The sequence below is a fragment of the Hylobates moloch genome, unplaced genomic scaffold (assembly GCF_009828535.3).
Source record: "Hylobates moloch isolate HMO894 unplaced genomic scaffold, HMol_V3 SCAFFOLD_15, whole genome shotgun sequence".
Taxonomy (NCBI): Eukaryota; Metazoa; Chordata; class Mammalia; order Primates; family Hylobatidae; genus Hylobates; species Hylobates moloch.
Genome location: NW_026652290.1, coordinates 93,563,154 through 93,589,107, shown reverse-complemented (window position 1 = coordinate 93,589,107; position 25,954 = coordinate 93,563,154). Strand labels below are relative to the sequence as shown.

At 52.7% G+C, this 25,954-nt stretch overlaps 1 protein-coding gene across 1 annotated transcript in view; it reads right to left on the bottom strand.

Annotated features, from left to right (window-relative positions):
• Positions 1-9,845: 9,845 nt before the first annotated feature.
• Positions 9,846-25,954, bottom strand: part of SAFB2 (scaffold attachment factor B2) — a 36,354-nt gene continuing 20,245 nt past the window's right edge. Inside the window, exons 12-21 of the mRNA XM_032177248.2 lie at positions 22,978-23,108; positions 21,653-21,744; positions 18,205-18,341; positions 16,742-17,029; positions 15,593-15,733; positions 14,596-14,641; positions 13,130-13,260; positions 10,729-10,841; positions 10,562-10,628; positions 9,846-10,263 (exon numbers count right to left, since the gene is read on the bottom strand). Of these exons, the coding sequence (XP_032033139.1) occupies positions 10,107-10,263; positions 10,562-10,628; positions 10,729-10,841; positions 13,130-13,260; positions 14,596-14,641; positions 15,593-15,733; positions 16,742-17,029; positions 18,205-18,341; positions 21,653-21,744; positions 22,978-23,108 (1,303 nt within the window). The 3' untranslated portion in view covers positions 9,846-10,106. The remainder of the gene's footprint in view (positions 10,264-10,561; positions 10,629-10,728; positions 10,842-13,129; positions 13,261-14,595; positions 14,642-15,592; positions 15,734-16,741; positions 17,030-18,204; positions 18,342-21,652; positions 21,745-22,977; positions 23,109-25,954) is intronic.

Genomic DNA, 25,954 nt, shown 5'->3' with positions numbered 1-25,954 from the left:
AGTAGCTGGGACTACAGGCGCCCGCCACCACGCCCCACTAATTTTTTTGTATTTTTAGTAGAGACGGGGTTTTACCACGTTAGCCAGGATGGTCTCGATCTCCTGACCTCGTGATCCGCCCGCCTAGGCCTCCCAAAGTGCTGGGATTACAGGCGTGAGCCACCGCGCCCGGGCGAATATCAGGCCCATTTTACAGATAAGGAAACTGAATGCATAGCATGAAGTCAGTACCTGAGCCAAGGCCTGGCCACATAGTAGGTGCTTAGTTTGAGCAGTATCTAAATCTCCTTTGGTCAGACTCACAGACACACAGCTCCATGAACAGTCGCTCCTGTCTCTCCAGGGGGCCCCAGGAAGCAATTCATAAATGTTTCAGTTCTTGAATTCTTTGGTGACTCTATACAGAGCCACTAGGAAAGGTGAGCAGGGGCGGGAGAGGCAGCTTTCCAAGGGGCGTGGAGACATGAGGCACACATCAAGTCACTCGCCAGCCTGGATACACCAAAATGTACACACCATGAGGAGAAGTCCGTCACACAGAGACACAGACACACCCAAGGCAAATACAGCCATGATATGTAGCAAGAGAAAAATGAGACACGCAGTCACATGCGCAGAGACGCATGTCCCCCAGAGCAAACACAGATACACACAGGGACACACGCCCCATGACAAACACAGATGCACACAGACAGACACACGGCCTTAAGCCTCACACACGGAGATTCATCAGATCCACACCCCAAGACAGAAGCAGGCACGTCCACTCCTGACACCAATACAAACTCACTGTAAGAGAAGCACAGACACACACACAAACAGGGCCTTCGCTTACCGGGGGCCGGGTTGGGAGGCCCTGGGGACCCTCGACCCTTGAGGAAGCCCCCATTCCAGCCTCCACCTGCGCCTCCAGGGCCTCCCACTAAGGTGGTGTTGGGCCCGTGGGGGAAACGCAGGGCGGGCAGAGAGATGGGGGCTCCCGCAACAGGAGGGGCCCAGCCGGATCGGCTGCGTTGCAGAGCGTGGCTCTTGGGCGCCACCTAGTGGGCGCATGGAGTAGAGGGCCCGGCTGCCCCAAGGGCGATCCACATCTCCGCAGGTCCTGGGTTCATCTGTTTCTGCTTTTGTGTCTATTTGCGTCCCTGTGTGTGTGTGTCTGTTTCACTCTGTGTCTCAGTCTGTCTCTCTTCTCTCTGAATCTCTCTTTTTCTGTGTCTCGGTGTCTTTCTCTCTCCCTCTTTTTTCTCCCCTTCCCTCCCCCACGACTTCCCCCACCTCCAGAGCCTGAGGCTTCTTCAATAAGCAAGCCAGGCATCTCCAGTGACCCAGCACACCCCACTTATAGCCACATCTCTTGGGCCCCATCCCTCGACGGCATCGTGGTCTCCATGAGTGTCCACCTGCTATGACTCAACCAGGGGCTGAGTGGGGGGAGTGTGATGCCCAATGGACTCTCACTCTGTCGCCCAGGCTGGAGTGCAGTGGCACAATCTCGGCTCACTGCAACCCCCACCTCCCAGGTTCAAGAGATTCTCCTGCCTCAGCCTCCCGAGTAGCTGGGATTACAGGTATGCGCCACTACGCCCTGCTAATTTTTGTATTTTTAGTAGAGACGAGGTTTTGTTTTTTTCTTTTTTTTTTTTTTTGAGACGGAGTCTGGCTCTGTTGCCCAGGCTGGAGCACAGTGGCGCAATCTCGGCTCACTGCAAGCTCGGCCTCCGGGGTTCACGCCATTCTCCTGCCTCAGCCTCCCGAGTAGCTGGGACTACAGGCACCTGCCACTACGCCCGGCTAATTTTTTGTATTTTTAGTAGAGACGGGATTTCACCGTGGTCTCGATCTCCTGACCTTGTGACCCGCCCACCTCGGCCTCCCGAAGTGCTGGGATTACAGGCGTGAGCCACTGCGCCCGGCCAGTAGAGACAAGGTTTTGCCATGTTGCCAGGCTGATCTCGAATTCCTGACCTCAGGTGATCCACCGACCTGAGCCTCCCAAAGTGCTGGGATTACAAACATGAGCCACCACGACTGGCTAATTATTTTTTTTTTTTATACAGAGTCTCGCTCTGTCGCCCAGACTGGAGTGCAGTGGTGTGATCTCAGCTCACTGTAACTTCCACCTCCTGGATTCAAGTGATTCTCCTGCCTCAGCCTCCCGAGTAGCTGGGATTACAGGCGTGCGCCACCACACCTGGCTAATTTTTGTATTTTTATTTTTGTATTTTTAGTAGAGATGGGGTTTCATCATGTTGACCAGGCTGGTCTCAAGTGATCTGCCCACCTCGGCCTCCCAAAGTGCTGGGATTACAGGTGTGAGGCACCATGCCCAGTTGTGCCCACCAGTTCTGCCAGCCTGCTTCCTCCTATGTTCTGGTCTTTGGGGCAGGGATCCCAAAACTGGAGGTGGCTTGTGGCCCCCTGCTGTGTATTTGTCCAAAAAGAGCCAGGGCCCTGAGTCCAGTGTGGCTCGCCCCTCCTTCCCCAGAGCTGGCTGGTGCTAGCTTCCTGGAGGTGAAAGTGCTCATGGCATGGGGAGACCAGGAGCACAGGGACAGTGAAGATTTGGATCTCAAGCAAAGAAAGGCCTGAAGAGAGACATTTGAGTGTTACCCTCGAACCCTTCGAGGAGGGCTGGCTCTCTTCTTCTCAAGGGCTAAAAACCCTACAGGCTGGTGGTCCCATCCCTGATCAGCCACTGCAGCCCCAGGTCCCCATGTTCCTGCCTGCTCTGTTGCTCAAAGGCGCTAGGCCGGATGCAGTGGCTCCTGCCTGGAGTCCCAGCTACTCAGAAGGCTGGGGGGCATGAGGATTACTTCCAGGAGCTCAAGGTTGCAGTGAGCTATGATTGCGCCGTTGTACTCCAGCCTGGGCGACAGAGCAAGACCCCGTCGCTCCGAAAAACAAAAAAAAAGGGTGGGAGGCATGTCCTTTCCTTCCTGGGGGCTTCTGCAAATCCTGTTTCTTCTTCTGGAAAGCCCTTCTGGGGCTCCTTCACTCCTCATGGCTCAGGTCTGCCCGGTCCCCTCATCCAGGAAGCCAGTCTCATTCCACCCCCAGACAGCAGGAACCTGCAGGCTTGTCTCAGTCACGGTTGCATCCCGGCCATGGAGCCCTGCTCGCAGTAAGTACCCAAGAAGCGTTTGCTAAGCTAAATGAGCAAGAAAAAGGACTCAGAGTCCAGCTCTTGAGCCTGGATTTCATCTTGACTTGTTCGGCAGGGGGCCTTGGCCAAGTGGGTTTCCTTCCCGCTCTGTGCACTGTTTCCCCAGCAATGGGGACCTTTCCCGGACCACTTGTGAGATCCACCCTGCTGGGTTTCATTTCAGCTGGGTCTGTAAATATTTGGTCTGCTGTGGCTGGCAGCATCCACGCAGGGGAAGCTTCAGTGCCTTTTACGAGCTCCCCGCAAGGCCTGATGTGCATTTTCTGTGGCTGGGTACACGGGGCACCCCAGTAGTTTCACAGCTCGTTGGCACGAGGTGGCTACGATTGCAAGACTGGAAGAAGCGGAGACACCATCAGTGGCTTCCAGTACTTAACTCCACAGCGTGCAGCACTTGAGAGGCCAAAACGGGGCCTCTTGTTTTAAAAACTGTAATGCAACATTATAGATTACAGCTGTGATGGAAATCGAGCCCAAATGATTCCCCTCCCCTTAAGTCTGTGGGCCACACTTAATTTCCTAGAGGACAGAGGGGAGGGATTTCTGTTGGGCAAGGAGGTGGGAAGCCCTAGTTTAGATCTATCTCTTGCTAAAAAAATTCAAAGAACCGCAACCACTTGCTATGCACCTACTGTATGCCAGATATTGCATAAAGCACTTTTTATTTTTTTGAGATGGAGTCTCATTCTGTCTCCCAGGCTGGAGTGCGGTGGTGCGATCTTGACTCATTGCAACCTCCGCCTCCCAGGTTCAAGCGATTCTCCTGCCTCAGCCTCCTTAGTAGCTGGGATTCCAGCTAATTTTCATATTTTTAGTAGAGACGGGGTTTCACCATGTTGGCCAGGCTGGTCTCGAACACCTGACCTCAGGTGATCTGCCTGCCTCACCCTCCATGGAGTCTCACTCTGTCACCCAGGCTGGAGTGCAGTGGCGCGACCTCAGCTCACTGCAACCTCCATCTCTGTGTTCAGGCAATTCTCCTGTCTCAGAGGTCTCCTGAGTAGCTGGGACTACAGGTGCCTACCACCACGCCCGGCTAATTTTTGTGTTTTTAGTACAGACAGGGTTTCACCATGTTGGCCAGGCTGGTCTCAAACTCCTGAGCTCAGGTGATCCACCCGCCTCACCCTCCCAAAGTGCTGGGATTACAGGCATGAGCCACTGCACCTGGCCAAAACCTGTATTTTAAAAGGCTGTGCACTGGGGAGATGCAGATGCCTGCCCAACGATGCTTATGTGGTGGAGAATGCCGATAATAAACAATGCTTTAGCGAGTGGTCAGAGCCACGAGGACAGGCAGGTGTGACAGGGACAAGGCAGAGGGTGATGGGGCACTGCTGATCCAGTGGTCAGAGGAGACCTCTTGCAGGGGGCAGAATTTGAAGGGGCTGGGCATGTGTGGCTGGTCTCCTCAGTCACAGCCAGTGCCACACTGTTCTTTTTTGAGACAGCCTGTCGCCCAGGCTGGAGTGCAGTGGCATGATCACAGCTCACTGCAGCCTCTGCCTCCTGAGCCCGAGTGATCCTCCCTCCTCAGCCTCGTGGGTAGCTGGGACCACACAGGTGTACACCAGCAGCCCAGCTAATTTTATTTTTTTGTACAGATGGGGTCTTGCTACATTACCCACACTGCTTTCAAACTCCTGGGCTCCAGTGATCCGCCCACCTCAGCCTCCCAAAGTGCTGGGATTACAGGCGTGAGCCATCGGGCCCTGATTCACAGACCGCCCAGGAAGTTCTCCCAGGAGGGCAGTGTCTCGGGTCCTCAGTACCTTATGCTCCACTGAACCCGGCAGCTGCTGTGTCAGTATTTGCAGGTGGAGGCAAACACAGGGTGGCTACATCTCACGAGGATTTGAGGAGTACGGAGAAGCGGCTCTTGGAGCTCCGGGGAGTAATTTAGGGGCAGTTTCTGGCCCAGTATTGTTGTCTCTGGAAGCACTGCAGGACGTGTAGTTATCCTTGGGGTCAACTCTAAAGGTCAAGCGCATGTGCAAAATTATGTACACACTCACGTACGCGGCTTGCTCACTGGTGCCCCAAACACCTATCCCTTCACCACCGTGCGACCACGGCATGGGGCGCCCTGCCACCCGGGGAGGCTGAGGAGAAGGAACCCTGGGCTGCAGCCTCGGCTCCATGGCTCACTACCTCTGGGCGGGTCTCAGCCTCCTTCGGGCTCAGAACCTTCTTCCGTGCTTGACTTTCCCAGGAATTGACTCTGGTTTCCCGAGAAGCTGCACCGGGGTATGTCTGGGTTTGGTGATGTTGTGTGGCGTCCGTAGGTGTCCTCGTATAAATCGGTGGCTGGCCAGGGGGACTAGAGATGTCTAACTTGCTTGACTGGTAAGCACATCGGGTGCTTCCCAAAGTGGATTCTGTTGTACCCCAGGGTGACGGACAAGGATGCCCACGTCCTAATCCCTAGGACCTATGAACACATTGGTCTCCAAGACAAAGGGACCTTGCAGAGGTGATTAAGGTGAAGGAATCCGTGGCTAGACGTGGTGGCTCATGCCTGTCATCCCAGCACTTTGGGACGCCAAGGCGGGAGAATCACCTGAGGCCACGAGTTTGAGACCAGCTTGGCCAACATGGGGAAACCCCATCTCTACTAAAAATACAAAAATTAGCCAGGCATGGTGGCAGGTACCTGTAATCCCAGCTACTTGGGAGGCTGAGGCAGGAGAATTGCTTGAACCCGGGAAGCGGAGGTTGCAGTGAGCCAAGATTGTGCCACTGCACTGTAGCCTGGGCGACAGGGTGAGGCTTCATCTCAAAAAAAAAAAAAAAAAAAAGAGAAGAGCTCCCATAGTCCACCCAGCTGACCAAAGAAGTGGCTGAAGGGCTGAGGTTTGAACCCTCCCAGCAGCGAGAGCAGAATCCGAACCCTGATTTGTCACCATCATATGACCAGGTGGGAACAGCCTCACCTCTCCCGTGGATCACTGGGACTCAAGGAAGCCCTGCCCCTCAATCCAGCAAACCTGTTAAAAGGCACGGCATCCCCATTAAACATCCACTTTATGGCTGTTGGGTTTTTTTGGAATCAAAAGGCCCTGTTCTAACTTTGCCTTTGAAATTATGTGACTAGGAGTCACGCATGCAATTTGAAACTGGCAATCATCGTAGAGCCTTGGGAGTTCCTTGGGAATGAGAAAATCTAACCTAGGAGCTGTTTTGAAATGGAATGAAATCTTTATGAATACAAAATTTAGCAATTGGTGAAGTTGACACATTTTGTAGCTGTGGAGACATTTCAGAAGGTCTTAATTCTACTTTTCTTTTTTTTTTGAGATGGAGTTTCGCTCTTTCACCCGGGACTAGAGTGAAGTGGCGCGATCTCGGCTGACTGCAACCTCCACCCCCCAGGGTTCAAGAAAGTCTTCCACCTCAGCCTCCCGAGTAGCTGGGATTACAGGCACCCGCCACCACGCCTGGCTAATATTTGTATTTTTAGTAGAGATGGGGTTTCCCCATGTTGGCCAGGCTGGTCTCAAACTCCTGACCACAGGTGACCTACCCACCTCAGCCTCCAAAAGTGCTGGGATTCAAGGTGTGAGCCACCACGCCAGGCCATAAGGTCTTAATTCTGATTCTGCTGTTTTCTTTCTGTATGGCTGGAGCTGGTCATTTCCTCACCGGGACCCCCTCCAGACCTCTGGCATCGCATTTCGCCAGGGCCCCTGTGAAACGTGAGCATCCGAGGCTCTATTCCTGTAAGGCTCCCCAGGGCCTGCCAACATGTATTAAGCATTTACTGTATGCCAGGCTTTTTATGTGGATTAACTAATCTTTGTAAAGATCCCATATGGCAACTACAATGATTACTCCCTCCTTCCCGTTAAAGCAGCTAAAGCAGACAGTAATGATGACCTGCCCATGGGCAGGCAGGTAGTGAGAAGGCTGGGTGCCAGGCAGTTGGCTCCTAAACTTGCTCTCAAGAAGCTCCCTGTTTCTGCTCCAGTGGCTCTCATTCCCGTGATGCCCCACAGCTCCCCCTCCCCTTTAAAAATGTCTTTAAAATGATGGGAAATGATACATAACAAAATTCACCACCAAATGGTATACCAAGGCCAGGCATGGTGGCTCATGCCTGTAGACCCAGCAACTTGAGAGGCCAAGGTGGGAGGATGGCTTGAGCTCCGGAGTTCGAGGCTGCAGTGAGCTATGATCGCACTACTGCACTCCAGCCTGGGAGACACAGCGAGACCCTGTCTCGTAAAAAAAGGGAATTGGAATCTTCATACAGTGCTGGTAGGAATGTATAATGGTACCACCACCGTGGAAAAGTCTGGCTATACTTCCAGAAGTAAAACACAGGCAGTTACAAGTCAGCATAGGACCCAGCAATCCCAGTCCCAGGTATATACACAGGAGAATGGAAAACAGGTGTTCAAACACATACACATCCATAAATGCTCACAGTAGTGTGATTCACACACAACTGCCCACAGGGGGGAACCACCCACACGTCCATCAGCATCTCCTTTTCGTAACACGTATTTTGTTCCACCCACCTTTTCTCTCTTGAAATAAAAGTTAAGAGTTAATATAACGTACCTACACTCAATTATTAAAGAAACAGGCTGGGCGCGGTGGCTCACGCCTGTAACCCCAGCAGTTTGGGAGGCCGAAATGGGCAGATCACTTGAAGTCAGGAGTTCGAGACCAGCCTAGCCAACATGGTGGAACCCCACTCTACTAAAAATACAAAAATTAGCTGGGCGTGGTGGCGGGCACCTGTAATCCCAGCTACTTGGGAGGCTAAGGCAGGGGAATCATTTGAACCTGGGAAGCGCAGGCTGCAGTGAGCCCAGATCCTCGCCACTGCACTCCAGCCTGGGTGACAGAGTGAGACTGTGTCACCAAAAAAAAAAAGGGAGGGGGGGAAACCAGGACACAAACACGCTTGCAGGAAGAAGGCCACATGATGAAGATGGAGGCCGAGACTGGGCAATGTTTTTACAAGCCAAGGAATGCCCGGAGGTGCTCGGCAGCTGTCAGAAGCCAGGAGGCTCAGGACAGAGCCTGGGAAGGATGCAGCCCTGCCTACACCCAGATCTCAGACTCCTGGCCTCAAGAACTGAGAGCCAATGAGCTTCCTTAGGCAGTCTATGGTGCTTTGTGACAGCCGTCCTGGTAACTTGAGTGTTTTGTTTCTGCGTGGAACAGCTGGTTCCAGGCCCAGCTCGTTGGAAAGGGCAGGGCTCTTCTGCCCCCATAGGATGTCCAGTGGGACTGGTTCCCTTTCCAGCTCCCATGGGGCAGCCTGGCAGGCAGGGGTTGAGCCCCTGCTTCATAGTTCAGGAGGCCACACCCACCTCCAGGAAGGGGTGCTCCGTGACGTCTGAGACACAGAGGTCTGAAAACAGGGCCTGCTCCCAATCCCAGGCTGCCTTCTCAACGCAGGCTGAGCCTGCCTTTTATTGCCCAACAGGGAAGCTCTCAACCCTGATTTCTAGACTCTGGCTTGTCGGGGAGACAGGCAAGCCGCGAAGAACCCGTGTGCAACACGGAGGCGGTGTGACAACCAGTACACCTGCCACTGGAAAATGACTCCAGAAGCCGCCACTGTTGGGGAGGCTCCGGAATGCGTTCACGGTGGCTCAGGCCCAGACAGGACGCTGAGGGCCAGAGCCAACCTGCCTTTCATGCTCCGGTGTCTGCAGCAAGCTGGGCTGGATTTTAACATGGCTTTTTTAAAACTTAACTTCCCAGCGGGGGCGCGGGAACTCCAGCAGAACCGGCAGCTGGAGGAGGGGCCTGCGGGTGGCTGTCCTAGACACGGAGGGGAGGGAAGGAGGTCCCCAGCAGGTGGCCCTGCCAGTTAACTCTCACCACACCACACCCGGCTGGGCTGCCCCTCCCGCCGAGAGGGCACTAGGCTGACCCCATGCACCATCCTCTGCCCCAAGATGCCTGCAGCCCCCACCCCTGGCCAGCACCAGTTCCGCTCATGCACCAGCAGTTCTGAACAGGACAGCTGCGCCTCACAGTGGCCGGCCCCTGGAGGGCCCTGGCACGGAGAGCTGCACACATGGGCCGGCAGCCTGCGGGCTATCCCGGCCAATGAAGTGCCTCATCTGGCACAGTCTTTAAGGAAGAAAATGGGCATCACACTCAAATGCACTTTTGCAGACAAATGGACATTTCCCGAAGAACGGAGGGACCAGCTCTACCACCTGGGCCCATCACCGAGTCAGCGCCGTCCCACTCCTGCCCAGCTGCTGGCAGCAGACACTGAGCAGGACACACTTGGCAGCCAGGGGAGGGCGGGCCCACCACACACGGACCATCCCCGACAGCCCACCACACACCAGCACGGGACACAGCCCCACACTGAGGTGGCAGGGGGAGGGCTCCCCAGGGCCTGGCATGCCCTCACCACTACCCACGCAGAGACAGGCTCGGGGTAAAGGGGTTGGTCTGAGGGCCCCACGGTGCACAGCACCCCCTCAAGAATTCCTAGTTCCCATGGGCTGACTCCCCAGCCTCAGTTTCATCCCATGATGGGGACCTGGACAGCCCACTTCCTGGGGCGGTTATGACAACTCAGCAGGATGATGCAGGCAAAAGACTTTGGCAGCGCCTGGCAGAGCCAACAGTCACCATGCAGTCACACCACTGCACCCAGGGTTGGTCCCATCTCGAGCTCTACGGCCACCAGGACTCACGCACGTGCACACGCACGCAAAACTGCGAATGGTAAACTTTATTAATGGAAAATGGAATGCCTCGTTAACAGAAACCTTGATTTAAAAATGGCAGAACAAGAACACATTTATTTAAAAAAAAAAAAAAAAGTGAGTTCACATTGTATTGAGCTACAACATGGTGGCAGGATTTACTGCTTTTAAAAAGATCCCTCAAGTTCAAGGGAACCCTGGCTACCAGATTCAACAGTGCGTCTGCCCACCTGAAAACTCGCAGTGAGTGGGACTTAGTAGCGGCGGGTGAAGTGGGGGTACGGGGGGGGATGGGGGTGTGGATGCGGGACTCTGCTGCCCCGGTCCTGGCTGGCCACTCCGCCACCTTCCAGTCCGCCACCTGGCACCACGTGGCCCTGGGAATGTCCACCTTGTGCAAAGCCGCCTCGCCTAGGAACAAAGTCAGACATTTTTTTCCCCTTGAAGTGCTCAGCGTTTTCATCGTAACATGGGTTCAGTAACGGTCCTGCGGCCTTTAGAGCGCTTGGGTTTTTTTTCCAGGTGAGAAAAATCATCATCACACATTGTATTCCAGGTAACTCGAGCGTTATTTGCATAAATTGCAAAGAGCTGCTTTTTGCTTTGTTTTCAAAACATCCAACCCAGCCAGCTGATCAAACATGCAAAAAAGGGAGAGGAAGTGAGGAGCAGGAGCGAACCACCGTCCTCCACGGACAACACGCCTTACCCCGCCACTCCACCGCGGCTTGCCATGTGCCCCGGCCCTGAGGGCCCAGACAGGCCCCTCTCGCCACCTAGAAGAGAAGAAGGGTCTGCAAATACTCTCTCCCTGGGGAAGCCCCTGGACACATGTGGGGGCCGCAGCCACCCTCATCCCTGGAGCCAGTCCCGTACCTTGCCACCTGGCGTGCTCCCGGCTGGCCGCGCCTGCATCCATGGCACCCTGCCAGGCACGTGCCTGGTGTTCCTCCAGCCGCTGGTTGTGCTCTCCCCAGTCACGGCCACCCCTTTGCCAAAAGAAAAAGCAGACATGCAGCCATCTGATGAGCCTCCGGGGTTTTGTCGGGAGCAGGAGCACCCACCCTGACCTCAGTTGCATGGTGGGTCACGCCACACAGCAAGGGCTGCATGTCAAGTGGGCAAATCATGGGAAGGGACATTTCCCCAAAGATAGATGTGCTAGTAAGCACGTGAGAAGGCGCTCAACGCCCCCCGGAAATGCCAATCCGAGCCACACCGAGATGCTACCTCCCCGTGGCTGGGATGCTAGAATCACACAGTAACACACACTGTGGAGGGTGCGAGGAAAGGGAAGAACCCTCGTCCACTGCTGGTGGAGATGTAAAATGGTGTGGTCACTGTGGAAAAGTTTGGTGGTTCTTCAAAAAGTTAAGCGCAGAATTACCATGACCCAGCAAACCCATTCCTACCTGCCAGAAATGAAAACACGGCCAAAGACACCTGTGCATGAATGTTCCTAGCGGCAGGATTCCTAACAGCCAAAGGGAGAAGGACCCCAACACCCATGAGCTGATGAGCGGATAACATTATGTGGTGTCTCTGGACCATGGAGTGTTCAGCCTCAACCAGGAAGGAGGCACTGGCCCAGGCAGCATGTGGAGATGAGCCCTGAATACACCAGGCTTAGGGAATACACAAGCCAGGCCCAGCAGGCACACCGCGCAGGCCAAGAAATGACTCAAGACAGCAAATCCAGAGCCAGAAAGGGACCCGTGGCTACCAAGGGCAGGGGGGAAGGGGTGCAGCTGCTAAGAGGGGCAGGGTTTCTTTTGACGTGATGAAAATGCTTCAGAATCGGCCGTGGGGATGGCTGCACAGATCCACGTACATGCAAACCTCCACTGACTGCACACGTGAAACGGGAAGTGTGTGTCGTGTGAATTATACTTAAAGAAAGCTGTTTGTTTGAAGTTTCAGACAGAAACTCTGGGAGATGAAAATCCGAGTCAGAGTTTCTGTCTGAGTGGCCGTGCAGGAAAGCAGCCAGACCCATCTGCATGAGTGCCTGACTGCTGTGGGTTGCCGGTTGCAGTGACAGTCAGGCCAAGTGAGCCAGCCCACAGGCCCGAGAGAGGCCACCAGAAGAGCCCCCAGTGCGCACCTGCCAGGCAAGTGCAATACCACCTTGGAGGGAGCGGAAAGCTCCCGTGTGGAACCTGCCCTCGGTGACCCGACGGCGCCCAGCCGCTGCTCACTGTGGATGAGTTTCCCGTTTACACTCCCGAGGTATTTACCATAAAACCCACCAAGTGTCAGGACAGGAGTGCTAATGAAGTCGCACAAAAGAGAACACTTCACACCTACTGATCAGAGCACTGCCACTGTCTGTGCTGCCCAGAGATTCAGGAGAAGCTTCGGGTGTCCTGGGACACTCGGCACAGCTCCGAGTCAAAGTCCCTGGCAGAGGTGGAAGTGCCTCTCAGCGCGAAGGGAGGGATGGAACGGGGCAGCACAGGGGGCCAAAACCCACCCTGTGGCACTGGGCAGAGGCCGAGGCAGCCCTGGGCCAGGGTTGGAGACAAGACAGGACACTCAGCTCACAGAGGAAAGCAGGGCAGCAGCCGCAAAGCGGTCCTGCCACCAGCCTCCTCACGGCCAGCCCAGGCAGCAACAGGACAAACAGGCAGGGGTGACTGCAGCTGGCCAAAGAAACTAGAGAGGCACCCAGAGTCCTCCCAGGCAAGCCTGCACCCCAACAATGCTGACAAGGCTCAGAACGGCACCGCCACTGCAGTGCTGGGGAAGGTGGCTTTGGACACCTGTGGAGGACCTGGCCCAGTGTCCTCAGCCCTGAGTCCTGGGTGGAGGGTCCTCATAAGTGATTCTAACAGGCAGGGCAGGGTTGAGAAGCTCCACCCCAGACCAACTAGGGGTCAGAGACAAAACCCGAGGAAGACACGTGTAAAGAGGCAACGTGGAGGCAGGGGCGAGGCTGCTCTACCACAGACGGGGCAGGACTAAGAGCTTCAGCGCTGTCTCTCCCAGTGTGTACACAGCCCGTGATCCAGACATTCACAACTGCAGGCGACCCCCAGCTCAAAAATGGGGATGGGCCACTCTGGGCGACCTGGACAGCTCCATCCCTGAGAGCCTGTTCTGTGCTTTCTTCTTGAGAACCTGGACTAAGTCAGGGGTTTCAAATGGCAGGACCCCTGGTAGCCTGTCCTAAAGCTGCCCTAGCTGAATCAAACCTTGGGGACGTGCCCTGCCAGGCACCAACCTTTTCCCAGGTTAGGACAGATGCTCCCCACCCGGCTGGGGCTCACCCACTAACCTGGCGGGAGGGGGCAGCCCCCGGCCTTCACTCAGCCTCTTGTCAGAGCCGTAGCCCCCCCAGCCATCACGGGAGTCCCGGCCATGGCGCTCTGGGGGTCCTCCGTGACCATGGCGGTCATCTCCATAGTGCTGGAAGGCAAGAGAGGGACAGGGTGACACTGACCACGTCACCCACATAGGCCCACCTCCCGGGAGGCCTGTCCACCGCAGGCCCCAGGGCGGCAGGTGGGGCGGAGCTGAGAGAGGACTGCAGGGTGCGGCCTCAGCCCTGCTGGGCCTTGCTTCACTGACCCTCTGTTCCCTGGCTCCCCTCCTCGCACCCCTACAGCAGCACCACTGCCCTACCTGAGCTGCTCCAGGAGCTGGGGCACCCTGGCATTACTGCCCTCAACAGCTCTGCTCAAGGTCCACTAAGACGTCACCAAACCCTGTCTTCCCTGAGAAGTCGGGCGCTGCCTCCTTTCCAATAACAGGAGGGCCCTTGGCGGGTCAGCCCCCCTGTGCTCTGGCAGGGCCACGCTTCCGGCCTCCCTGGCCAACCAACTCTGCACAGAGCAGCCAACAGCCAGGAAGCAGGCGGGTGCTGCCTGCTGTTATAGGCCATTACTCTGCCGCCCACCTCCCACCTCTCCATTGGGCTGCTGCTTTCTCAGAACTCATACCCTGCCACCACGCACGGGGCACCCGCATGGCACCACAGAGACTCAGGGACCACTCTTGTGGTCTTCAGCACCCCCATGCCCACCCAGCATGGACTTGAAACATGGGGAACCCCGGGCTCCCCCATCTCCCCAACCCTGGCACATGTGGGCTAAATAATAACCACCATTTGGGTTCTTGGGGGAACCCCACAGGCACCAAGACCCAAAGGCTCCCTGAGCAAGTGGACAATGAAGAGACACTTGAGGTTTCTACTGGATAAAATGAAGCAAGAACAAGCCCGACATATTTGAAAATGACAGAAACTTGCACATTACAAAACAATCAAATATTTGCACTTCTTTTTTTTTTTGAGACGGAGTCTCGCTCTTGTTGCCCAGGCTGGAGTGCAATGGTGCAATCTCGACTCACTGCAACCTCCGCCTCCCGGGTTCAAGTGATTCTCCTGCCTCAGCCTCCCAAGTAGCTGGGATTACAGGCACTCACCACCATGCCCACCTAATTTTTTGTATTTTTAGTAGACACAGGGTTTCACTACGTTGGCCAGGCTGGTCTTGAACTCTTGACCTTGTGATCAACCCACCTCAGCTTCCCAAAGTGCTGGGATTACAGGCATGAGCCACCACATCCGACTAAATATTTATACTTCTAGTCGCTGGCCAGAACCCACACTTGCATACCCGCCACACATGCTGACTTGGTTGCCACCTCTCGGGGATCAAGCGGCCGCCTGGCTAGAAATGGTCCGCAATGCCCACACAGCAGTACAGTGGCCCCAGGGCTTGGCATCGGGGCTCTACTCACCTGCCCGTCCCGGTGGTCTCCCATCATTGGCCTCGAACCCTCCCGCCTGCAAAAGGAAAAGATCCCGTTCAAACAGCGCCAGGCACGACTACACATTTCTGCAGGTCAAGCAAGTTTCACGACTGGGATACTTATTCCATCCCATCACATAAAAACTATAACTGGCCTGGGAAAAAAAGAAAAAAGCTAGCTCAAATCAAAAGGCTTTTCCCCAGGGGCAGAAACGAAGTCAGATCCTAAAGAGGTGGGAATAAAGATCTCACTGAGCTAAAATTCCTCGGGGAGATCTCAGGGGAACAGGGACAAACAGAAGCCTCCAATGATCCCTCATCTTTGGTCTGACCCAATGCGTGGGACTCATCGAAATTCACACCAACTCCACCCCAAACTCCAGCAGAATTAAGAGTGTGGCCTCTCAGCCTCCCTTTCCTGTTCTTCCCGCTCTGACATTCCGACTGAAGGAGCCAATGAATGGGGAAATGGGTCAGAGATGTGCAGTCAAGGGGAGCCCAAAGACAGGATTCTTACAGTGGAAAACCAAGGGCTGCCTTTTTAATAAACTAGATGTATTCCTCATTCTAAAAGGCTAAAAAACCCACCCAGGCCCTCAAAATACAAAACAGGCCTCATGAGAAATTCTGCACGTCCTCCATCAATTCTCTGGTAGCTCTTGGGCACAACCAGGTTGTGCTGACAAACACTGCTGCCTCACAAGAGAGCTCGGTGTAGACAGCCTGCACTCAGGCCCCTCCCTGGCCCACCTGTGAAAAGAGTCGGTGGATGGAACAAGCTCTGAGATGCCTTCCTATGAGGCAAGCTGGGGATTCCAGCAACTCGCTCAAGTTCTGTGCAAGGCCAGAGTCATCCACTGTGGATCTCAGAAGTAAACGAGGCTTCAGAGCACACAGGAACCCCTGCACTGGGCTGAGAACGAGGTCAGCTGGATGCCCCGCTGCCCACAATGACTGTAGCTAAAGGAGGGGACGGGACCGCTGACCTGTCGATGGCGTGGTCCTGGTACTGGCCCCGGTCTCGATGATCAAAGTCGTGGAAGCGGTGGTCCGGCCGGGGAAAGTCCGCACGATATCGGTCCTCCATCGCCACACGCTTTCCTTCCGGCCAGTAGGCATCATCTCGTCTGTTGGTTTTTATTTTAAAAGAATGCAAATTCCATTTATGAGAGAAGAGGAGGAAAAAAGGAGGAGGTGGAGGTGGGAAGGGGAGCTCCCTCCCCCGACCCAATATTGTTTAAAATGTCCTGCAGGGCTAATCTCTAAACATTCGATCATCACTGCTTTGATTTGATAAATTAAAACCGCCATTAACAGCCGAAAGGCACACTTGTGTTCTCATCCAACAGTCCCGAAAGGAGCACTGCTGTGAGCTCATTGTCTCGTGAGGCTGTTAATACCCTGATCCCCCCTCATGAGCACAAATGCCACTGAAATGAAATATTTGATTCTTCTGGAATGGCATTAGAGTTGCCACACTTTTACTTTCCCTGCCTTCCACGGGAGCCTGAGTCTCCCTTTGAGTTTCTTGCAAAAACAAAGAGAATTAGATGGGGTGATAGTGAACTACACACAGCTCTGGACGGCATCCAATTATCTTCTTCCTGATTTTTACCAGAAAACTAGGCTCACGGAGAGGGGAGTGAAGGGTGACTGTCAATTAAGCCGCCTGGGGTAGCTTAGAGACCAATAAACCTACTTTCTAAATCAGAGGCAATTTCCTTTTCCACAGCGCCTACTCTGCCTGTCTACAAGGACACATGAGACCGGCAGAGACAGCGGTGGCCAACTTGGGCCTAATGGGCGTTTGGTTGTCTCGCAAGACAGAGAACACCTATGCTCCACCGGTAAGTGGAGAGGAAAAGCATCACAACCCCTTCAGCAAGTGGCAGCCATCAAGTTTCCCAGAATAACTCAAGTTCGGGAAGATGCTACACAGCCTCTGGTGGGGACAGTGAACTAATAAACCCGCAGCAGCGCAGTGAGATCTGCGGGGGGTCCCCAGGGCGCATGCTCCATATCAAATTTCATTCTCCCCACAGACAGGGACGGAAGGGAAGCCGCTGTTCTGCTGGAAAGGTGAACACCGCTGCCACGCTGGCCTCCGTCCTGCCCGCGCTCTGGGCGGGACTCACCGGTCCAGGTCGTAGGGCCTCCGCCCGGGCCGCCGCTCCTGCTCGTAACGCAGCTGCTCCTGCTGGCGCCGCAGCTCCTCGCGCTCGCGGTGGATGCGCTCCTGCTCCTTCCTGCGCTCACGCTCCACGCGCATGCGCTCGCGTTCCAGCCGCTCCCGCTCCATGCGCTCCCGCTCCAGCCGCTGGCGCTGGCACTCGAGCTGTAGGCGTTCCCGCTGCAGCCGGGCCTTCTCCTTCCGCTCATGGAAGGCCTCGAGGCGTTGCTCCCGCTCCCGCTGCTCGCGCTCCCTGCGGGGACAGGCGAGGCTGCCCTGAACTCCCTGCGTGAGCCTCCACGGAGAAAGCCCGGTGCCCAAAACTGGGTGTGTATTGGAAGCAGAAAAAAGAAATGGATCCAAAAGCTCACCGGACTTCCCTGAAGTTGCGCGTGCAGGGGATTACCTTACTTAACAAAGTTACCTTAAGAAAAGCAAAGGCAGCACAGCTGGCAACATTTCTAGGTTAGCTCAAGAACATTTTCCAAACGCTATGAGCACAGCTTTCGGTTTACTGAGCAATATTTGAGGAAAAGCGACAAGAGAACACCGGGCATCCCGACATGAAAAGGCCGAATGTCAAGGCAGAAGGACAAGCCTCCTTCAAGACCACAGCCCAGAACGGAGCCGCGGCAAAATGACAACTGGACTCTGCTTGCAGTTTCTGACCTTATGTGAAAAGTTTCAACAGGGAAGACCGAGGCCTCAGCACCCAGGGACCATCTTATCCCATCAAAGCCATACACGGCTGGGCTTTCCGCACGGGGCAAGGTCCAACACCAGAGTGGCGAAAATAGACTTTGAGCCAGCAGAAGGCTCAGCCTGTAATCCAGCACTTAGGGAGGCTGATGCAGGAGGATCGCTTGGGCCCAGGAGTTATCAGCCTGGCAACACAGCCAAACCCCATATACTGTAAAGGGCTTCGATGACTTCTTAAGAGACAGGGTCTCACTCTGTCACCCAGTCTGCAGTACACTGTTGTGATCACGGCTCACTGCAGACTTGAGCTTCTGGGCTCCGGTGATCCTCCCACCTCAACCTCCTGAGTAGCTGGGACTACAAGTGCGCGCCACCATGCCCAGCTAATTTTTAAATATTTTGTAGAGGTGGGGTCTCGCTACATTGCCTAGGATGATCTTGAACTCCTGGCTTCAAGTGATCCTCTGGCCCTAGCATCCCAAAGTGCTCGGATTACAGGGATGAGCCACTGCACCTGGCCCTTTGATGACTTTCATGCCACCCGACATGTCTGGCTCACGTGTGAACAGGTGCTGGCCCCTGCCTCGAGGACCCAGGTGAAGCACGACACCCGCCAGCCCAGGCACTGGCTCTCGGGCACACAGATTCCGCACTCCAAGTACAGCTGGGAGAAGGACAGCCACCCCAAGAGGAAAAAACCAGCCCACCGCCCCACCCAGCTCCACTCACCGCCGCCTCTCCGTTTCTCGGATCTCCCGTTCCCGCTGCCTCTGGCGCTCTCTCTCCCTTTGTTCTTTGATTTTATCAAACGACAAGATGTCTCTCTTTTCTTTGCTTTCTGACTTGCGATCCTGACTCTTGGAGCTCTGTTTACCAAAACTGGTTTATTAATGTCAGGAAAATGATTGCAACAAACACACAATGGAGATAATGCGCGTGTGCATGAGACTAAGATTCTCTGGCCCCACATGGTGTAGATGGAAGGCTGTGGTCTCCAGACCAGAGGCCCAGGCATAGGCTGCTTCCCTCCAAGTTTGCGTTTTACTGCCTAATCCAGAATCCTCCTTTCACATGTCAAGGGGCATTCATGGAAGAGAAGAGGTTGGCCCACGCCTCAGAAAACCTACAGGCACAGTTCTTCTAGCACAGCACAGCCAAGGACTCACATAATCCAAAGCAAACCTAGGCCTCTCAGAGCCATGGGCACATCCGCACAGGGCCACTGTGGCCATTAGTTCAAAGGGGGAAAGCAGTCAGACCAGCTGTTTGGACAGCTGGAGGGCAGACTGCATGTTTCACGTCTCAACTGCTGGCTCAGGACTCAGGCAGACAGCTCTAAATAGAATATGCCAGGCCGGGCGCAGTGGCTCACACCTGTAATCCCAGCATTTCAGGAGGCCAAGGTGGGCGGATCACGACGTCAGGAGTTCAAGACCAGCCTGACCAACATAGTGAAACCCCATCTCAACTAAAAATACAAAAATTAGCCAGGCGTGGTGGCGCATGCCTGTAATCCCAGCTACTCAGGAGGCTGAGGCAGAAGAATCGCTTGAACCTGGGAAGCAGAGGTGGCAGTGAGCCGAGATTGCGCCACTGTACTCCAGCCTGGGCGACAGAGCAGGACTCCAGCTCAAATAAATAAATAAAGAGAATATGCCAAAATGTTTTAATGCAAAACAGTGCTCCTAATAAGGTACAGAACACTAATAGCCAACTTCCGTAATTTATTTTTTGTAGGTTTTTGGGTTTGAGACCCAGTCTTGTTCTGTTGTCCAGCCTGGAATGCAGTGGCTCAATCACAGCTCACTGCAGGATCAAGTGATCCTCCCACCTCAGCCTCCTGAGTAGCTGAGACCACAGGTGCACACCACCATGCCTGACTAATTTTTGTATTTTTGTAGAGACAGGGTTTCGCCTTATTGTCCAGGCTGGTCTCAAACTCCTGAGCTCAAGTGATCTGCTGCCTCATTCTCCCAAAGTGCCGGGATTACAGGTGTGAGCCACTGCACCCAGCCTATATTCATCATTTTCTATCTGTGGCATAAAGCTCAGAGCTGTAACAACTGACTCCCATTTCCAAGGTTCTCCAAGGCCTCACCCAAACTGGCTACACATCAGACCCTCCCAGGAAGCTTTTAAACAACGCAGAACCTGAGGCCTCCTGTTGATCCACACAGAATCTCTGGGGCAGGGGCCTGGGAAATGGCATTTTAAAAAAGCTACTCAGTTTATTTCCGTAATTAGCTCCCATAGGAGAGAAAGAGTGAGCAGTGAAAAACAAACCAACCCAACAGAAAGACAGGCAAAGGTCAAGATGAGACATTACACTAATTATTAATAAAATGCAGGTTGGGGAGAAAGGGTCACACACACACACACAGGAGAGACACACATCACCCAGCACTCTGATGGCAAGCTTTGCCTATGAGACAGGCAGCTGTCTTACACACACTGCAGTAGAGTAAGAAGGGACAGATGCCCGCATACCACCGCACAGTGGGCAGCACAGCAGGCAACAGTGCCAATAGGGGACTCCTGGGTTCTCAGGCCAGCTTAGCCACTTACTAGTGACCTGGCAGGTGCAACACACCCAGGAGATTTAAGTCCCCTCCACAACCTTTCTGAACAGCCCTTTATTTCAAAATACAAAAGTTAAAAGAGGCTGGGAGTAGTGGCTCACACCTGTAATCCAGCAAGTTTGGAAGGTGAAGGCGAGAGAAACACCTGAAGCCAGGCTAAGCAACAAAGTGAGACGCCCCCACCCTTTATTTTTTTTAATAGGTAAATATTATGCATAAAATAAAAAATATATATAAAAGCTAAAAGAAAAAAAAGCAAAAAGGAAAAAGGCCAAACCGCATGTGTCTGTATGTAGAGACCTCCAAGGCATACTACACAGAAAGTGCAAGCTCCAGCACATCCTCTGCCTGTGGTCCCACGGCACGCACAGGAGATGTGTGTGCAGAGGAAGCCGAGGAGCCCAACTGGACACACGGAGGCTTTAGTATGCCCGTGCTGCAGCTCCCCAAGCTGACCAGATGTTCTAATCACGCACGTGTCATCACTACTTATTTTCAACGTCACAGTTACATGGGGGTAAGATTATGGGTCTTTTTCAATGTTCTACTCTAGATTTCTCTGTATCTTATGATTTTCATGTGAAAAATGACATTAGGAACTGATACTTTATAAAATCCAAATGTTCATTTTAAAAACTAAGTCTTGGTTGGGCGCGGTGGCTCATGCCTGTAATCCCAGCACTCTGGGAGGCTGAGGCGGGTGGATCACTTGAGGTCAGGAGTTCAAGACCAGCCTGGCCAACATGGTGAAATCCTGTCTCTACTAAAAGTACAAAAATTAGCCTGGTGTGGTGGTGCGTGCCTGTTGCCTGTAATCCCAGCTACTCGAGAGGCTGAGGCAGGAGAGTCGCTTGAACCCAGGAGGCAGTGGTTGCAGTGAGCAGAGATCACGCCACTGCACTCCAGCCTGAGCAACACAGCAAGACTCCATCTCAAAAAAAATAAAAATAAAAAAATAATTTTAAGTCTTAAGAACACAAAGTGGTCCTGGCTGAATACAGTGAACTCTGCACTCATTAAAAAAGTACTGTCACCTCATGAATATCTTAGCTAGAACCTGCAGCTGGGAAGCAGATGTTCTTATTGTTTCCCAGAGTGAAAAACGCAAATGAGACGCTATTTCGTCTAGTTGTGTGCACAACTCGAGAGGTGCAGCTCTTGATCTGGTAACATGACCAGCACTCTGTCCTAGGCTGGTCTCTACCTTTTTGGCTAATTTAATAGGAGACTAGAAAACCAGTGAAAGAAAGTAACCTGCTATTAAGTCAACCAAAGAGTAGGACCTGCCTTCCGGCTCGAAAAGCCTGGGTCTGGCCCATCCCACCCTATGGTGAGATGCTGTGTGAACCAATGCTCTGTCTGAAGGCAGCATATCCCGGTCAGGAGCCAGTAAGGAAAGCAAACACGGATGGGCACTGCTCTGCAGAAAGCACCGGGATTAATGTGTGTGGCTGTATCTGCAACCTACACAATTATCGCGCCTCCTACAAACTTCAATTTTAAAGGCAAAACAGTGCTGTTTTCATAATGCGAATTAAACAGGTCGTGGAGCCATCGTGATAAACAGCTGGCCCTGAGATGGCAGAGGCAATACTCACTCTCTCTTTGGACCTGCTCGTGGTTTTCACGCTAATGACGGGCTCTCCTTTCGATTTATCCATCACGACTGTCCGCTCCATTCCTCTGCTTCCTTCAGGAAAAAACACAGCAAACTATCAAAACCTGTGGACGCCCCAACTTCCCGCAGTAAACAGCACTCTGATGGACCCTGGGCTTTGGACACACAAGGCATGAGTCAAGTGACTGACACTAGCCTTGGGAGCCTCTATTTCTCATCTATTGTGAGCAACACGGTAACACGGGCACAGAATCACAGAGGCACCCTCACAGGTCTTTACACAACTAGAGGGACCTGTTCCCAACCTACAGCTTAAACCTGCAGCATGCACACAAGCACAGCCATCCTGCAGAGCCCTCCGTGACCCTCCACTCTAAAGACACACAGCTCCGGAGCTGGTCTATGCTGTCACTCCTCCCTGACATTCTATGAAGCTCCGCAGTATCCAGCCCGTGCTTGGAATCACACTTCAGCTCTGAGAGAGTGCCTTGCCAGACGGGTGGGCTTCCCTCCATTCATCTCCAGCAATAAAGGCTTCCAAACCAATTATCTCTCCTGATGACAGAACCACCAGGCTCTAACCACTGGAACAATGACTTATTTGGGGAGATTTATAATACTTGAGGAACATTTTAAAAACACGTTCCTCATGAGACTCGGGGTAAATTAGCCCGAGAGCTGAAGATCCAGCTTGTAATGTGCTGTACCAAGTTTCAATGCTCCAGATGGTTGGGTTTTGTCTCTGTTTTTCTCTTCCTTGATGGGGGAGGTGGAGTTGGCTTATTTTTTTGCCACAAAACATTCTGAGTCTCATACAGATTCAAAGGTGTAAAGCACAATGAACTTTTATAAAATGACGACAGAAGTGGCATCGTCCAAATAGAACCACTTCAACAGATGCTTGGAGGTTTCAGTTTTCTCTGTGTTTTTACTACCTCCAGCTTTAACATAATGTGGGGAAAACTTTACTGCACACCTGCAAAATAGCATCAGGTTAGTCACAAGAAACTCGGACAACTCACTCTTGCAAATCCCACGCTACAATCAGCCAAAGGCCCTGAAAAAGCCCGAACTCAGTTCAGCAATACATGTAAGCCCTGAGTCCCAAGCACTTCTGGATTCCCGATGTTGTATGGAAACTCCTTTAAGCCATTTCATCAACAGACTCTTGTTTAACAGTGACATATGAACAGCCAAACAGCCATGTCACCAGAGCTTGCTGTCCTCACCTTCCCTCAGAACCCCACCTACTCACCACCCGTGCCAGGCCTTCCCCTTCCACAGCTCTTAAAAGGCTCTCATCACCTGATTTGGTGACTCTAGACCGATTTGTAGGTCCAGGTTTCAGCTCATCCTGGTCTTTTTCTTCCTTCTTAATGTCTTCAGGCTTTTTTTCCTCCTTCTTCTCAATCTTCTCTTCCTTCTTAATTACGGTTCTATTTAAAAACATGGTTATCAAATTTGAGTTCACAAGACTCTGTAACAGGAACGGCTCACCCAGAGCCTCGACTCACACATACTCAGATGTCCACACAAAACAAATCACCCCAGCGGCAATTAGGTGGGAAAAATTATTTGAAAACCATAGTAATAACAGTACTCCTCTTTAGATACAGGCTGTATTTCCACTTCTATTATGTGCTAAATCGAGGGATATGCACAATGAAATTCCTGGGGATGCATTTCCAAAATGTCAGACAGGCTGGCATGCAACAGTGACGTGCAGGTGGACATGAGAAACACGCCAACTTAGCCGGGCGCAGTGGCTCACGCTTGTAATCCCAGCACTTTGGGAGGCCGAGGCGGGCGGATCACGAGTTTAGGAGATGGAGACCACGGTGAAACCCTGTCTCTACTAAGAATACAAAAAAAATTAGCCGGGCGTGGTGGCGGGCGCCTGTAGTCCCAGCTACTTGGAGAGGCTGAGGCAGGAGAATGGCGTTAACCCAGGAGGCGGAGCTTGCAGTGAGCCGAGATCGCACCACTGCACTCCAGCCTGGGCGACAGAGCGAGACTCCGTCTCAAAAAAAAAAAAAAAAAAAAAAAAAAGAAACACGCCAACTTGACATGAGAACACTTCTAAAAAGTTTATTTTAATGTTTCATCATGTATGTGTGGAACATTGTTTATAAGCTTTATAGGGAAAAGCATTTCTTCCCAATACAGCCTCAACAGGATGGAGGCACAGTGGCAGGACACCAAGCCCCTACTGCACAGAGCGGCAGGCCATCTACCCGTGAGGCCAACACCCCTCGACCACTAACTGCTGCATACTTTTAGGGAGTTAAAATGATGTGTTATGTGCCAGTGAATACGGGAAGGTGTTAAGTGCCATTTCAATCAAAGGCAACTTTCTCCTAAGCGGTGAAATAAATCATCTTCGCCACTCAAGCTCAGCTGCTGCGTTCCCTAATGCCATTTGTCTCAGGCAATTAAACTGCACACTGACTCAACACCAACGACGTGCCAGGGTCCAGGCAGGAAAGTCAGGCCCCTGCAAGGCCCTCCAGCAAGCACCTGTTGGCCTCTCCTCCAACCGACCCAGGCAGGGTTCCCGGCAGAGCTTCCAGAGAGGGAAGCCTCTCTGATGGCCCCGTCTCCCCTGCCCTTCTCAACCTCCACATCATGGAGTTGTCTTTAAGAAAAAAAAAAAAATACTCATTTTGAGACAAATTTTAAATACACACCATAGTAATTAATGGTATATCCCAGAACTGACTATTGTAAATCATCTCATCTCCTCTCCCTCATCCCTGCGACAACCACTAGGGTGGCCTTAGTGTCAATCACTGGGTCTGCCTGACCCCGGTAATCTACAGTGACGTTTTATAGAGTGTCTTAGGAGTGACATGAACGAGGCTATACTTCATACACTGCTCTACAGCTTACTTTTGTCACCTCATGGTATGCTTTAAAGAAGGGTTTTTAGGCTGGTCGCGGTGGCTCATGCCTATAATCCCAGCACTTTAAGACCAAGGTAGGCGGATCACAAGGTCAGGAGTTCGAGACCAGCCTGGCCAACACTGTGAAACACTGTCTCTACTAAAAATACAAAAAAATTTAGCCAGGCGTGGTGGCACATGCCTGTAATGCCAGCCACTCGGGAGGCCAAGGCAGGAGAATTCCTTGAACCCGGGAGGTGGAGGTTGCAGTCAGCCGAGATCGCGCCACTACACTCCAGCCTGGTGACAGAGAGAGACTCCGTCTCAAAATAAATAAATAAATAAATAAATAAATAAATAAATAAATAAATAAAGAAAGAAAGAAGGGCCTTTAGATCCTGAGACAGAACTTAGGGGGAATAAAAAGGGTCTGACTCCTTTCACCTGCTGCACAAAATTCTGTGTTTATTCATCTGCTTTCCTTCTAGTAGATAAACATATATGCTGGAAAAAAGACTGGAAGGATATCCAACAAAAAGCATCATCCCCAGGTGTTGGGATTACACCTGACATTTACATGTGCTTTCTGTATAACAACTGTATAAAAACCACCACTCATCCAAGATGGCAAAGGCGAGCCCCTCTTCTTCCCCTCTTTGGAAATCTTCTCTATTTCACAAGGCCAACCACTAATCTAGAAATCCTTCAAATGGAAGGGAAGGCTAATGAAGGTGTTAATTTGAAGAAAAAAATAAGGTCAAAACAAATTTTTAAATGCTCAACCTCCTAGGCAAACAACCTGCAGGCAGTTTGGTCTTAAAGATCTTAAGTTCGCCAGGCGCGGTGGCTCACGCCTGTAATCCCAGCACTTTGGGAGGCCGAGGTGGGTAGATCACGAGGTCAGGAGATCAAGACCATCCTGGCTAACACGGTGAAACCCCGTCTCTACTAAAAAATACAAAAAAAATTAGCTGGGCGTGGTGGCGGGCACCTGTAGTCCCAGCTACTCAGGAGGCTGAGGCAGGAGAATGGCGTGAACCCGGGAGGCTGAGCTTGCAGTGAGCTAATATCGTGCCATCGCACTCCAGCCTGGGCGACAGAGCGAGACTCTGTCTCAAAAAAAAAAAAAAAAAAATCTTAAGTTTATCACCCAGTTAAGAGCCATGGGGGGCTCCAAGCAACCTTCATAGGTTGAATCCCAGCCTTGCCGTTTCCCAGCGAACTCAGGCTGGGCGCGCTCTCCTCTAGGCCTGTATCCTCTCCTACATAGAGCAAGTGCCTCACAGGGCTACCACAAGGACGGAGGAAACTGCTGTATTCCCAGTGCTGGCCACAGGACCACCCCATACTGTTAGCTAATTATTACCACCTTTCCCACAAATACAGAAAAACAATTAACG